The sequence below is a fragment of the Passer montanus genome, unplaced genomic scaffold, assembly GCF_014805655.1.
Source record: "Passer montanus isolate IOZ18808 unplaced genomic scaffold, ASM1480565v1 scaffold18, whole genome shotgun sequence".
NCBI lineage: Eukaryota > Metazoa > Chordata > Aves > Passeriformes > Passeridae > Passer > Passer montanus.
Window position 1 is genome coordinate 8,604,845 of NW_024365381.1, and position 15,801 is coordinate 8,620,645.

At 44.2% G+C, this 15,801-nt stretch overlaps 1 protein-coding gene across 5 annotated transcripts in view; it reads left to right on the top strand.

The window, feature by feature from the left end:
- Window positions 1–15,801, top strand: part of SMOC1 (SPARC related modular calcium binding 1) — a 166,714-nt gene that overhangs the window by 138,081 nt on the left and 12,832 nt on the right. For all 5 annotated transcript variants that reach the window (XM_039705088.1, XM_039705087.1, XM_039705085.1 and 2 more), the window contains 3 exons: window positions 1,565–1,757; window positions 2,808–2,890; window positions 6,605–6,710. In XM_039705088.1, the coding sequence (XP_039561022.1) occupies window positions 1,565–1,757; window positions 2,808–2,890; window positions 6,605–6,710 (382 nt within the window). The remainder of the gene's footprint in view (window positions 1–1,564; window positions 1,758–2,807; window positions 2,891–6,604; window positions 6,711–15,801) is intronic.

Here is a 15,801-nt window from a genome sequence, read left to right on the forward strand (position 1 = left end):
TTACCAAGCTGAAAATTGACACCCTTTCTGTTCCCCAAATATGGAACAAAACTTATTCTCTCCACAGTGTAATTTATCACCAAAATACAAGATATAACTAATGGCAGGCAAAATAGAAGGAACCTGTGCACATGTTAGTGGTGTGCTAAGCCAGTCACAGGAGCAGGGTGCTGAGGTTATGCCATGTCTGTTGGCTGATGATGCAAATATCTATGGATTTGGGGTGAATCTGTGGTGTCATTGCTGGTCAGTTGGAGCATTTGATGTATCGAAGGCTTGAGGTGGCTCTTGGCAAGCAATGACAGGTCTTGTGACCTATTTGTAAAAATAAAATTAAAACTACAGCAAACTGCAGGGGAGAGGAAGGCTAGGGAAGAAGAGGACAGCTGTTTTTCCTGCTTGTTTTTCATCACTCTCCTAAGGACAAAAGTTAGGAGTTAGATTGTTGTCTTTTGTTACCCTAGACTTGGATGTGTTTTCAGCTGTCTTGATTGCTTTCTTTTCCTCAGTGTGATACTTTCAGTTGTTTACAAAGTTGAAATAATTTTTCTGCTTGTCTAAAGGCCAGAATACCTGAAGAGTTATAATTGAGAATTTCTGGCAGTTGAGCCAAATAAGTCCTATCATTGTGCAGGTGTTCTGTGCTTCTCTTCCCCCTTAGATGGCTGGTCCATGTGAGAGGCAGCAGCCTGGCACTGTCCCTGCACCCTACACTCCTTTGTGGGCAGTGTTTGGGCTCTGTGTGCCAGGCTGGCTGCAGAATCTGCTTCTGGGCTTCTTCCTGTTCTTTGGCGCATGCCACTACTGTTCTCTTTGACAGTGTCTTTGGAAATAGCTTTTCCTGTGTGATAGGTTCTTAAGGCACAGGGCCTTGCCTGCTGCTCAGTAGACAGCAGTGTTGGGTGCCCCATGTTTGCCAGGTGAGGACAGCAGTGGAGAGTGCTGGAGAGGTGATGGCAGTGGGGGTCGAGTGGGATATCCCATTCTGTTCTCTGCTGAGGTGTGTGCAGATGCTGTCTGCCCTGGATAAAGCTGTGTTAAAACATAACCTGCTCCTCTTGGGATCATGTTGGAGAGGTGGTATTGAGGGGGAGGAGTGTTTTGCAGTCTGGAGAAAGAGACGGAGGGGCAGGGCAGGGTGTTTGTGTCCTTTGTTTAACTGGAAAATACAAGTCACAGTTGAGGATCTCTCAGCTTGCGAAAACAATCTGGGAAATGCTTACCTCATGGCTGCATTAATAGTGAATTATTTTTACCTGACAGTTCATTTCTAAAACCCAAGTGATCAAGAAGAGTTTTTTCTGCTGTTTCTGGCATCCTGAGCACCTGGCAGTCAATGTCTTTAGTCCATAATCCTGTTGTGTCACAGCTAAATGTAGGAGAAAGTTCTGAGCCCAGAAGTCCCTCAGTCCCTGTGAGGATGTAGACATCCTGACGTTTGATGAGAAGGAAACAGACACAAATGGCTCCTGATGTGAAGGATACCCACACCCCGCTGACCTGAGCAACGTGATCTTGATTTGATTCTTTTTCCACCCTCTCCACCCTCCCTTCTGTCTTCCAGAAAAAGTTCACTCCTGTGACCAGGAGAGGCAGAGCGCCTTGGAGGAGGCCAGGCAGAACCCCCGGGAGGGGATCGTCATCCCCGAGTGCGCTCCTGGAGGACTTTACAAACCAGTGCAATGCCACCAGTCGACTGGGTACTGCTGGTGTGTCCTGGTGGACACGGGACGTCCCCTGCCTGGTACTTCCACACGGTGAGAGCTACAGGCAGGCCTGGGAAGGTGCCTGGCTGCAGAAGATGAGATATAAAAAATACTACTGCAATATGAAACCAGTTGCTCACTCTAGAGCAGTCAGCTCTACACTGCTTTCCCTAGAGCAAGCAATGCTGTATGTGATGTTCCCTGTTGAGTGTTACTATGCAGCTCCCTCTCTGTAGGAGTTGGTGGATATTAACTACTGTCCATACTTTTTCCAGGCCTTTTCTCTGTGTTAAGTATTCATGCAAAGCTGCCTTTTTTTCTTCTGGCTTGCTTTTATGAAGTAGAAGGAATGGGGGCTTTGCTTAAGAGTATAGATTATGGGCACAAGCAGTGAAAAGACAAGTGTCTTTGTTGCATTATCATCTGCTTTATATTTCCATGCTGCAGCCACTTGAATCCTGACCAGTAGGGAATTAGAAGACTGCTTGTTGTGCATGGGTAGATTTTAAACCAGAGATAATTTTTTTTTTCATTCACTCTCTACCTTGAAACTACCTAAGGAATCTTTTCTCACTTGGAGTTTGGAAACAAATTGTGAGTCTGGAAAGTTGTAAAAACAGGCGAGTAAGAGCTGGGACTTAAACTTGGCTGGATACAGTGATTCTGCAAAGCATGGACAGCTTTGAAAAAAAATTCCAGCCTATGTCCACAAGAATTGGAAGAGGGCCCTGTGCTGTTTTTGGGTTTCAGTTGATAGCTGGTCCTGGACTTCAAAGTAAGTTCTTCTCTCTCTTTCCACTTCTGCTGCTGTTGCTGACAGTCCATAAACAGTCAGATGCATGAGAGTTGTATTTCTTCTGGAGGTTTATTGGTTTCCCCTGCAGTGAGCAGACAAGGCACAAGCCATTGACCTGAGATTAGCTCAGCTGGTCAAAGCATAGTGCTAATGATGGTGTGGTTGTGGATTTGATCTCTGTATTGGCCACTCACTCAAGAACTGGACTCAATGATCCTTGCTGGTCCCTTCCAGCTCAGAATAGTCTGTGATTAGTCACTGTGTGATGTTACATAGTTTAGCTTCTGCTGTTCTCCTTTTTTCAGGTATGAGACCCCAGTGTGTGAAAGTGATGCCAGATCGAAGAGCACAGAGATTGATGATCCCTTCAAGGACAGAGAACTTCCAGGTTAGAGGACCAAGATCCTGTCTCTGCCTTCTTACCTTGTCTCACCTTGGGCCTCTTAAGAGGCAAGAATATTGTTGAGGAGATAGGGGATTTTCCTCATACCATGGGGTTTATTCTGTGGGTTTTTTTAAGATCACTTTCAGTTTCAGCAGTGAACAGTAAAGGCTGGGTCTGTCTTGGGTGTGTTTATTGCCTCTCTGCCCACTGAAAACATTTCTGGGATTAGAATTTTCTGCAGAGAAACCAGGATGCCTGGAGATATCCTGGGGGAAGAATAAGATCAACACTGAATGTTCCTTAAAGCCTGACCAGGACAAGATCCTTTCTGTTTAGCAGGGCTTTTCAGCAGCTTGATGCTCCCTGAGTCACAGAAGAGGACACAACTGCCAATTGTCAGTGGACTGATTTGCATGGACCAGGCAGGACAACCCTCATGGTGTGCTAAGGTCCCTTACCTAATGGTGGCTTCTCACTTAGCTGGACTTTATTCCTCCTTTTCTGCCTGGGATATGTTTTATTTCGTACTGCTCCTTGTTTTATATTCTGTTTTTCCCTCTTCACAGAGTGGCAAGCATAATTTGCTATTTGCCTACCTTTTTTCTGCTAGGAACATGTGCTGGGCATTTGTGTCAGCGCAGCTCTTAAAAATGCTATCCCACCTGCCTGTGCTCTGTGTTTTCCTTCTGGCTTCCTTCTAAGGAGCAGAGTGAGGGGCCTTCACTGACAGGTCAACCATTGCTGTCCTGGGTGGGGGCTGCACAAGCTACAGTGGATCCCTCTGCACCATGAGGGTGTGGTGGACACCACTAATTCTGCAGAAATAGCTGGTGACTCTGGATCAGCATTGGAGCATAAAGTGAGTTGTTCCTGAGCTGGTTAGCAAAGGAAATGAGATTTGTTCCAGACCCACTTTGTGTGTCTCCTAATTGTGGTCCTGCTGGCTCCTGACTTCAGACCCTAGACCTTTCTGCTTAGCAGCTCTGCCCTCAGCAGGACTCTCTTCTATGCAGCTCCTCATTTTCACGAGTCATGTAAGATTTTTCCTATTGCCTCCCTTTCACATTCAAAGGAAATCAACCAACTGGTTCAAATATTATGTTGGGGGGTAGGGGGAGGGAAGCCAGCTAAATGGATTACATTAAGGCTCATTTCTGTAGGAAATCACACTAAAATGGAATAACCTTACATCCTTAATTCCATATCCCCACTCCCATTACTTTACCATCTATCCTTGCACTTCTTCCCTGCCTCTACAGAAATACTCTGCAGAAATCCTTTGCACTTTGACTTTTTCTTTGAGACTCTATTTCTCATCTCAAGAAGGCAGATTAGTTTTGTTTCCCTTCTCCTTTCCCTCTCCACTGAAGCCAGACAAGGGGACAGGAACTGCTCGATGCAGAAGAGGACATGGGATGCTCTGTAGCTTGGCAGTCTGGTCCCAATATCAAACTCAAGGAGAGCTTCCCTCTCAGTTCAATCCAGTTTTCTGTACCTGTGTAAACTTCAAGCTCTGTTTGGCTGCACTGGTTGGTATGATTGTTATCCAGAGATGTTTTGAGTGCCCCATCCCTGGAAGTGCTCAAGGCTGGATTGGATGGGATCCTGAGCAACCTGATCTAGTGAATGGCATCCCTGCCCCTAGCAGGAGGGTTGAAGCTAGATGATCTTTAAGGTCCCTTTTAACCCTAGCCACATTCCATGATTCTGTGACTCCTATCACTGAAAATACCCCTATGCAGAGGTGGGAGACAGAGGATCTGATCCTGGTTTGTCTGCCTGAGAAATGCTGTGCTGCATGAACTTCTTACGCAATCTTGAGGTTTGTTTGATTAGCTGCTCTTGTATGCAAAAATTTACTGATGAGCCAGAACTGCAGGGGGTGAGAGAGAATGTTTCTTTTTTTTTTCCTTGCTCTCATTTCTTAGCAGGATTGAATGTCAAGAAAACTTCCTGCTTTAATTTGAGACAGACTGCATCATTTGCATTCAGTTCAGTCAGGGGGACCCCTTACTTTATTCCTCTTGTAGAGGTTTGCCCATTCTTTAGACTCTCAGTGCTGCAGGCAGTGTGCTTCTTGGCCTTTGTGAAGAGACCCTGCAGAGGCCCAGGTGGGAAAGACATAAGTTCAGATCCTTGCACACCTACACATACTTTCTTCACAACGTGTCAGGTCTGTGGCCAAAAGTAAAAAAGAAAGAAGGAAGGAAAATGTTGCTTATACATAGCAAATGGCAAACTGCTAATTCCTGCAGATGGTAGATGCTGGAGCCCAGGGAGATGACTTCTAGCAAACAGTTCTTCAGCCTTTTCATTACCTCAACAAAAGGTCCTTTAAGTGAGTGGTCTACTCTGGCTGCAATAGCAGCTTACCCATTACAATGCTGACATTTTCTGGAGCATATGCCAAATGACTGCTGAGGGGTGTGCATGTGTGCAGTGTACGTAATACAGAGACGGGCTAGGGACTGTTGGTTAGCCACTGCAGAGGACAGAGCCTGTAATACTGCAAAGGAGGGACTTTTGTTAGATCAGTTTGCAAGCTGCTTTCAGCTGTCAAGGGATTACAGTAAGTTTACGGTGCTCTGTTTGTGGTACATGTTCTTCTTTGCTTGTTCAGGAAAAGCAGAAAGTGTTGACGTTGCTCTATGTTGCTGTGGGAGGCTGTTTGCTGACCTCTGCTGACCTAATTAGCTGAATAATTGATAGTGCATGGTAGTTTGGGGGGTCTGGGGAAAGAGGTGAGGGATATGGTGACGCTTTCTCTGTCACATCAAGAGAAGACAACTGGATAGCAGGTGATGGGTTTTGAACAACAGTTTTGACAATAGTGTGTTGAAGTTAAGCACTCCTGTTCTTGGTTCCTTGTTCCTTGTTGTCATAAGGAACATAACAGTTGTCACAGTGTTCATAGGGTAGTAAATGAAGCTTACTTTAAGCAACAAGGAAACACCATAGATTGCCTTTTAAAGGTGAAGAGATAGAGAGTTTCACTGCAACAGGCTGCCACTGTTTAGGATAGAAGGCTCTGTCAGTCTGTGGTTATGATGATGGGGAAATAGACAGCCTCAGCACTAAGTAATGGAAATGGTTACCAAGCTCATCTTCAACCCACTTTGTCCTGCTTAAGCCAGCAGTGACTGGAGGTGACTACTACATACCAGCTCAGTTTGACGTATTTCCTATGTAGAATGGTCATGCGAAGAATGAGTTATTGTGGTAGGTGCTGGCAGGCAGTGCTTTCTGCGCCTGAAGAGGAGAGTGCAAGCAGCAGACCTTGCCTTGTGCTCTGGGATACTTTAATCTGTCAATTAGGGCCTCAGAACAGCCACATTTGCCTCAGAAGATGATCCAGGAGGTAATGAATTGTTTTGTAAACTTCTCTGCAAGTGTCACCATGGGAACTCGCGTCTGCCAGGCACTTCCAGCGCATCCCTGCGGTTTTGCTGGTAGAGAGCTGGGTGAGACCGTAAAGCTAACCACACAGTCTTCCTGCCAGATATTGTTGATTACCCTGCATGTGCCTGGACAAAAGCTGCAGGACAAATTGCCACACAGAGAAACCCACTGAGGAATTCTTCTGCCTTTCCTTAGGGACTGTGTTAATGGTTGTTGCTGTCTTAAAAACAAAGGCGGTTCTGACTGATCCTTGCTGAATTGGGGTAGGAGACTAAGCCTATGTGTTGGTGCATTAAACCTCCTGTTTTCTTTCTGCAGGCTGCCCAGAAGGGAAGAAAGTTGAATTTATTACCAGCTTACTTGATGCTCTGACTACGGACATGGTACAGGCTATTAACTCAGCAGCACCTACTGGGGGTGGGAGGTGAGTCCAGAAAGCATGGCTGAATGCCACCCAGGTGGCTGCAGAGCTCTGGGTGCCCCTGAGGTGGGGGCAGGTGGGAAAGGTGTTGCTCTGACTGATTTGGGTTCCTCTGGGTTGCTGGGAGAGGATCTGAGGCTGCTTTGTCCTGTCATCTAGCTCTGCTTGCCTCCTCCTGCCCCTCCTCCCTGGCAGCTGCTCCACCATAAAGGTTAGTATAGCCCATTTGAAGTGTGAAATGAGAGCACAGTGGGAGGAAGTGGCTTGTTCTTTTGTCCCTTGGTGCATGAAAAGACCTAATAAAATGCAAATGGATTGAAGGAGACCGTGTGGCCTAGTGGCTACCACAGGGAGTGAAGAATGTGAACCAAATTCTTGGCAGGACCAGCGCTGTGGCTTTGCTGAGAGGCTGCAGCCAGCCTGCCGATGAGGAGAGGAGCTGTTTTTCATGGCCCTCCCCTCTGACCAGCTGTCACCCCTTTTGGAAGGAGCAACAGGTCAGGCCTGTTGCAAGAGGTGGGCGGAAGTCTGTGTTCCTGGGGAACTGGAGGAAAGTTGAGGCTGTGTCTCCCCCTCCTGCTTGATAACAGCAGATCCCTGCAGTGCTGCCTCGGGACAGCCATTGTGAACGAACTGTGGTGGATTTAAAAAGTGCCACACTGCCCACACTGCCTCAGCTAGGCAAGGCTCCTGTGGGTCTGGATTTGCCTGACTATAAAAGGAGTCAGCGCTGCCTCGGGACAGGCATTGTGAAGGAACTGTGGTGGATTTAAAAAGTGCCACATTGCCTCAGCTAGGCAAGGCTCCTGTGGGTCTGGATTTGCCTGACTATAAAAGGAGTCAGTGCTGGGGCAGCTTGCAGGGATGGCACAATGACTGATGTGCCCAGGGTCTGGAGATGGAAGTGCCTCTGCACAAATGTTACTGCTATGGGTATTCCTCCAATGTGTTGACAGTAATGTTGATCCCCTGCTTTCCTCTTTCATAATGGAGAAGGAATCAGTGCCATCTTTTATCTGCTCAAGACTATTCAAGGTCCTGGCTGGCATGGCTGTGTCCCTCGGCTTCAGTATGGACTAAAACTGAATTCATATGGTTTTAGGGTTCACATTCAGACCTTACAAATCAGGCCAGTGACTTGTATGTGTGCCTGCGTGCTGAATATTCTGTAACCCGCTGAATTAGTGCTGTATGCCTAGCATGTCTGTATTCATATAAACAGGATGAAAAATGCCCCAAGGATGGGAAATACATCGTTCTCGCCCAGACTTAGGCATTCCAATGTCAATTCTGTCTAATTTGCATGGTTCAAATGCACCGGGTAGGGGTAGTAAGAAGCCCTGGAGAGTATTTGATATTTATTTGGCATCTTTGGCACTGGGACTGAAACACAGCCAATGTAATCATCACTCTTAAAATAAAGCTTAGTATAAACCAATGTTGTAGAGACCAGAGATGTATGCCCCCACTGCGCTTCTATAAACCAGCAGGCTTGCTTCCTAATGTTCCCCAGGCTTTGTGTATTTCTCAGCTTTCAATAGAGGCCTTTCTGGTGGAATTTTTCACTGCCCAGCTCTTCACACAGTCATCACATTGATTTATTTTCCACTCCAATGTCAGCAGCCCAGTTGTAAGGGGGGGGAAATTAAATCTTTTAGCAGGCTGTCCTTGGTAAGGCAAAAGACTGCTACCACCCAAATACTCTGCCTGCCCACAGCCATGATTAAATTCAGATAACTGCTCTGGTTTAATTTTCCATGTGCCTCAGCTAGACTAAGCATGTACCCCAAAGAACATGTGTCAAGCTTTTCCAACCCAACAGGTCATGATGGGACCATTTTTATTTTTTTTTAAAAAGTCATTTCAGGGAATTTTTGATATTTATATAAAAAAATTATCAGTACATATTTCATGTGGGCTTGTGGAGTTGGGAAGCTGTCTCTGTGCAGTGAGTCCTGCTTTTCAAGAGTCTCAAGGTAAGGAATATCCTGAGTTCTCTCTTCAGAAATTGGCTTCTGATGGTGTGAACAGGTGTATTCTTTGCTGGGTAAAAAATGGCTGGACCCGGAGAGTGGCTGGTGGCCAGTCACAGGTGGTGCTCCCTAGGGCTCAGTATTGGAGCCAGCCCTGTGTAATATCATCTTCAAGAACCTGGACAAGGGGATTGAGTGCACCCTTATCCCACCGTGCTGTATTGGAGTGTTGACCTGCGGAAGGCGAGAGGGATCTGGACAGGCTGGATCCATGGGCCAATGCCATTGTATGAGGTTGAGCAAGGTCAAGTGCCAGATCCTGCACTTGGGTCACAACAGCCCCAGGCAGTGCTACAGGATGGGGGATGAGGGACTGGAAAGCTGCCTGGCAGAAAAGGACCTGAGAGAGCTGGTCTGCAGCAGCTGAACAGGAGCCAGAGGTGGCCAGTACATAGAGGCATACAGAATCCATCTTTAGTATCAACATTAAAGTAAAGGACCAAAGGAAGAGAAGAGCCTTTCCAAAGTGTCCAGGACAAAAAAGCTTAACAGTGAGAGTCTTAAGGAGCTCAGACTTCCTTTTCTTTCAATACCTTAGGGTATTGAAAGAAAAAAAAGGTTGGAAGTTCATTTTGTAAAATCTGAGTATCTCTGTAGGGACAAAGGCTCTGCAGGCTCTTAAGTCTAGCGGGGAAGAACGTGATTTACTGAATATAAACAAACTTGTGATCAAAATTTCTTTAAAGTGAGGGCAGTTCTAAGCCAGAGTGAAGTCATGAGGGACGTGACTGATTCCCTCACTCTAAAGCTTTCATCTTAGGCCTGATGTGTTTCAGAAGGAATTGCTTTAGTCAAACCTGAGTTATGGTCCCAAGAATAATTTGATTCACATTCTGTGACTATCATATACAGGAAATCAGATTAGATTACTCTGCTGCCTTCAGTCTGAATTTGGATATGTGAGTGAAAACTTCTGTGTTTGCTGAGTGTCTTTGCAATTAATATCCATATTAGCTTTTGGGGGTTTTTTTGGGAGTGGGGCAGGGGGAGGAGGAGGGAGTGGGGGGTGATGAGGGAGAAGCATGGGAAGAAATTAGAGATTGGCATTTGAAATACTACATAGAGCTGTGCTAAATTGCCCCCAAAAACAATGTAGTAGCAGCAAAGTGAGGTGGTAGCTTGGATTCTTGCAGGCCATGTAAGCAAAACCTGAGGAGACTCTTTTTTTTTAAACTGGGCATGCTTAAAACAACCTTGTAATCCCCTATAGGTCTTGTCTTGTTTAAGGGAGTTCAAAGCTATTGACTTTAATTGAGTTACTCTTGCTTTACAATAAAGTAAATAATGTAAATGAGATGAGAACTTCCTCATGGCCCTGGTTTATATTACAGCATAATAGCCAAATAGACTTCATTTATAGTTTTGAAACAGAAAATCTCTGGTAAAATTCATTCTTAATTTTAAGTTTATGTTATAACTCCAATACACATCTTGTTACTCTATGTTTTCAAAGTAATTAAGGGAGCACTTGTAGAGAATTGGTTTATTAGCCAGTACATTGTATCCTTTCTGAAAAAAAAATCATTGTTGAAATTTTTCACAAGTGAGTACTATGTAATAGGAACAGCACTTAAAAATTTAGACTTAGCTTTAGTACATTTTAGTCTCTTTTCTAATTCTGATATAGTCATATTACAGAGGGGCTAAATTAAACTAGATCATAGGGAATCCCAGCCTGGGTTTCTGTTATCTGAGAAATTCTCTTTGGTCCCTGTCAATTCAGAAATGAGTTTTAGTTGCCAAAATTTGTGCATTATGGCTTGCTACATTATCAGCAAAAATATTGCTGCCCTGTGGAATTTGAGGTAAATGGGCAGCCTAAAGCAGCCACACTTATCATGTAAAACGGCAACTATCAGTCCCTTAATTTAAAGTTGCCACTTATTCCTCATGTAATAGCCCCAAAAAGTACTCCAGAAAATGGCCCTGAGGTTCCATTTCATGCTCTAGTTGAGCAGTTTGAAGCAGGCAAGCACAGCTCAGCACATCTCCAGGGTGTTCTGAAGCCAATCCACGTTTTAATAAAGACTGACACTTTTAAACAGTGCAGGGAAGTTGATGCTCAACTCCTATTGCATTTCAACTGAAGTTGGATACCAACTTCCCTTTGTCCTCTTGTGGAAATTCTAGCCTAATTAAAGATACAGGAGAGTTCATGTAAGAGGAGGGTCTTTGAACAGTCAGTGAGGAATGAGGGGAGGCAATTTTTTAACCTTCTAAATTATTTATCCTACAATCTTCAGAAAAACTGTGTTTAGAATAATGTTTCATGTACAACTTAGCCTGAAGAGAGAAAGAAACTGGCCTGTAACAGGGGAGATAACTTTTAACTATAGAGGAGTTATGCATTTCCCATAATTAATTTGGACTGGGTAGCACCCTTTTGTTTAGTCTGAACACAGCTTAGTTTTTTGTTGGCTTCTTGATTCCTTGGCTACAGGAAAAGAGGAATAATAAAAAAAATGCAGGATCCTTTTGTAATTCCATTATAGTAATTCTCTCTGATTCAAACCATGTTCCACTGTTACAGACTTTAGGCAACTGCAAAGAACAACAAAATGGGAGTAAGAAGTGGAAGCAGAGCAAGATCAATTTTGAATTTTACCTCAGTTTGTTAAACTCATTGCTTTCCACTGCTTAGTGCTGGCACTTTGGTGGTCTTCATCAGTGCTGTCATGGGCATTGGCTGGAGGGGTCAGTCACTCTCCATCCATTCTTCATTCAGCAGCAGCACCAAGCAGGGTAGAGATATCCTTGCAAAATATTTAAAAGTCATACAAACTTACAGCTCTAAGTCCTTTAGACACCCTGACCACAAACATACCCTGTGTGTGTGTTGAGAATGAAAGCTGGACTAATTAATTTTTTCACTCTGTAGCATTTGCTACCAGCTTCTTGTCCATCAGTGTTCTTCCATCCTTCCAGAATAGGTCCCTCTGGTTTATAGGCTCTGCAGTCCAGATAGGTGATGGGCTGATCTTACTGCCTTTATGTCTTTCTGCCTCAGCTGCTGATGTTGCTACATAAAGTTTGTAGTACAAAAGAATAGATTTTCTAAGTCTTCAAACAGGTGCCTGATGGGTACTTCAGAGATTGCAGCCTGTGCAGTGAGGCTGAAAGTGTTCAGGGAGCAAAGGACCAGCTTTGGTAGGAATGGACTTCAATTTATTTAGTAAAATGTCATGGCACATACTACCCTTTGACTGTACAGTTCTGTGGAGCATAATGTGATTGCACACTGTACATGGCTCTTTAGGGGAGTCATGTCTCACATTTGCAGCTCTTGTATTCTTTAGCCTATATTCTTCCCCTAATTCCCTGCTCCTTCACACTGAGCTAACTGCTCCTTTCTCACAAGGGCCTTGAGGGCTGAAAAGCATTACAGATTGCATGCACAGTGCATATTCAAGCTGCCTATTTGATATTTTGGCAGTCATTCTCTGATCCAACATTCAGTGCAGCTTATAAAAGTGTATGTCCATGGTTTTGCCCAGCCTCTTTCTGTTCTTCGGTGACACCAGATGATGTGAAGGTACTCTGTGGAAGTGTGCCTCATCTGGAAGATAGCATTGTTAGACGTTTCTGTACCTTAACACACATACCTCCAAGCATAGCCACCTAAGAAATGAATGTTCTGCTGTGAGGGAGCTCTTAGAACATTATACAGAAAGAGGAGCAAGAGCCTACTTGGAGAAGACTGTATACTTGATGCCAACAAACTTTTAAGAAAGCTGGTTTGCTCTCTTAGGCTGTTAATGACAGACCATGCTTTTCTTCACTGTTGGAATATTGCTGGACTTGTGCTGCTTAATTGAGCTAAACTTGCTGGCTTTTGTACAAAAGCAGTCCAGCAACAGCAGGTTACATTTGGAAAATCAGTTTACACAGACCTCCTTTCTTCACTAGTTCTCATTCTTTAGGACTGACTGTTTTGCCACAGAGTGCTAAAGAGGAACAATTAGGCAGAAAAGTAAGTACAGCTGTAATGCAGTCAACATGAGAAGGCTGTCTTCATTTTAGTAATTCTTACTGTGTCTTACAAAGCTGCTACAGCACCGAAGCCAGGTACTGGAATTCAGTGGGTTTTAGTGTGATTGGTGTTGGAGCAACAGATGTTGGAAATTGAGAATGTACAGGACAGCTTTGTTCTGTCTTGATTTCTTGATTTTTCTGATTCCTTTATGGTCTGAATGAGAGGCAGCCCAATAAATGAAGTTTATATCTGAGGGCAGATTTACTTCTCTTATGGTATGGGGAGGAAGTGGAGGGACAATGCCCTGGAGTACTGCCAACTCTGTGCTCACAGGGCAGTTGGAGCCCCAGACCTGTCTGAGCTGAGCTGGCAGGCATGGCTGGTGCCATGGCACATCAGCAAAGCTAAGTGGCCTAGCAGGGCTGTGTAGTTGCATTAATTCATGTTTCATGGGTGGTGCCTAAGCACCTTCTATGGGCGGTGGTCGAAGTCAAGGTAGTTAAATACAGCACTGTAACTTCATCCTTCTGTAGTGTATCATGGAATTTCATGAGCCAGGGATATATGGCCACCCTGAGATGATGGGGATGCTTCCTGTGCTCTGATTCTGGATGATAACCAGAGATGGCAGGCAACCAACCATCTCAGGAACTGCAGTCCTGCTAAGCCAGCCAACAGAAAGTGGTAAAAACTCAGAAATGGCTGTATCTTCCTTTTTCCTAAAGTCATAGCCATTAAACTAATTCCTTTTAGCTCTATTAGCATGCTGCAGTTTTCATCATGAGCTCTCAGCATGTTTGTAATGGCAAAGATTGATTTATTGTCACCTCATGAGTCAATGTATTTGTATTAGCCTCTGAATGTCCCTCATTTTCTTTGTGGAAGTGCTGAAGAGAGCCATGTTGCCTTTCTTCATAACTCATAAAAGCTCCTCCTTGGTGTGCCCCTGGAAAAGAGGCACTTTAAAATCCTGCTTCTGAGTGGCTCTTCAGTAGGTAGTGAAAAGCTCTTGTCTATTGTCTTTCTGCTGTTGGTTCTAAGATGCTCTGCTGTTTTCTCCACTTCTGCCTCTCCAGCTGTGGGCCTTCAGTAAATGAGGGCAAGCCAAGGTGTGAGCAAGGGCAATCTCACATGCAAAAGCTCAGGTTTTATTCTTCTATCTTAGCAAAGGCAGAGGATTGCTGCTGGCAATACAGAACTCCTCTGAGGCTGTTGGAAACATGCTAGTCTTCAAATGACAGCCAGCTTCTTTCCAAAAGGGAGGGAGACCAATAGCTATGTTAATAAATGTCATAAAAACAAGACACAGGATGTGTTTCTGTTCTCTCCTGTCATCCTGGTCAGTGCATACAGTTTAGAAAATCAGGACACTTCCTTAACTTCTAGGGTGGGGGGGGAGGTGTGTGTGGGGAATTTTGCAATTTTTGCTTGTCTATAGGTGATTCCTGGTGCTTGCCTGGTATTTTGGTTCCCCAAACTAAGCCGGACTTATTCCTAACCCCTTCTTCCTCCTGCACAGTGTTTATCCCGTTGTACATTCACCAGATGCTGTGACTGAATGCCAGCCTGCCTCTCAGTTAAGAATTAAATGAAGGAAATAGTTTCAAGTAAAACCCTGGGAAAAATGTTATACAGTTTATCTGCCTCTTTGAACTGTGTGTGTTTACTTGTTACAAGAATTCATATACCTCTGGATAGGGGCTACCTTTGTAATTTCTATCCTTATTTGTAAAAGCCATCAGAAAAGGTTAATGTGTATCTCAGTTTCCACTTAAATTCCAGTTCTTGCTTTCTGCATGCTGCAGAGCCCTCCTCACAAATGATTTAATTTACCATAGGGACAGCATGTGTGAGGGGGTATTTTTCAGGCTGTGTAGCTGCATTTTAAGGGCAAAACTTGTCACATCAGAAAGTCAAAATAATTTTCTCTCTCCTAGTTCCCAACAAAAAAAACTTCAGTGATCATATACATATAGATTCTACTAGTTCCTGAAACAAGGTCAACAGCAGTCTTGGAGAGAATTTTATAGGATACTTGGGTTTGTATTTCTCCATCAGCTAGAATGCCCCAAACTCACACCAGAATCTGGCTGCCTGCAGCAGGCAACTGTTCCTCTCTCCTTCCTGGGGAAGGAATTTATGCAGCAGCTGGATATGTCTCCTGGAATAAGTCAGAGCAATCAGTGCCAGTGTAGCATGTTTGACTACCTATCCACTAATTTCCATGCACTAATATGCTTTATTCTTGGAAGGAAAAATGTTCAGGCCTCAGCCTCATTTCAGCATCTTTTCAGCTTTCTCTGTTGGCATGCTCATCACATGGAGAAAAGATAGACTAGCTTAGAGTTTCTTCCCTGTTCTCAGTATCCCTGAGGGATAACCCCCTTTCCCACTGCTGCTGCAAAGCACCAGACACTGCTTAAATGGCATGATATAACAGTACCTGTTCAGTGATGGCATCATGTTGAAAGGCAGCATTCTGTATTTGTGTGTCTATTGCTGTTGCTGCTCGTCATTTTTTTCTTCTTTTCCTCTCTGATATTGTTATTTTCTACAGAGGGAAAAGTGAGTCAAATAGCATCAAACTTGTAACACCACAATGATTAAGAAATGAAACAAACTGAAGTTGCCAGCTCTGTAGTACTGCTTTTAATGGATTTGTGGTTTTTATCTTCTGTGGAACTCTTGTGTGTAAATCAGGTGTGTGAAAAGCATGAAAAATGCAGAAAATATAGCAGAGGAGTTCAGAGTATGTAAACAGATACAGGGAGAAGAATATTATGTCTTGCCAAGGACATTTTCAAATAATGAATGTGTCTTGCATTAAATTGATTTGTTCTCTTTCTGAACTCTAGATGTTACTGTCACAGAAACTACCACGACAGCTGACACTCATGGCTCTCTTGCTGGTAATTTGAATGGGAGCACAAGGGCCAAAAGGTCAAAGGAAATTGTCTCTTGCCCTCTAATGAGGATGGTTCTGGGATTAGGCAGTTTCAGCAACTGGTGTGAGGAGAACTGAAGCTACTGATGGTATCAGACTCCAAGATTCTCTTGGCAATTCATTTGTTAATGCTAAAGGACATTT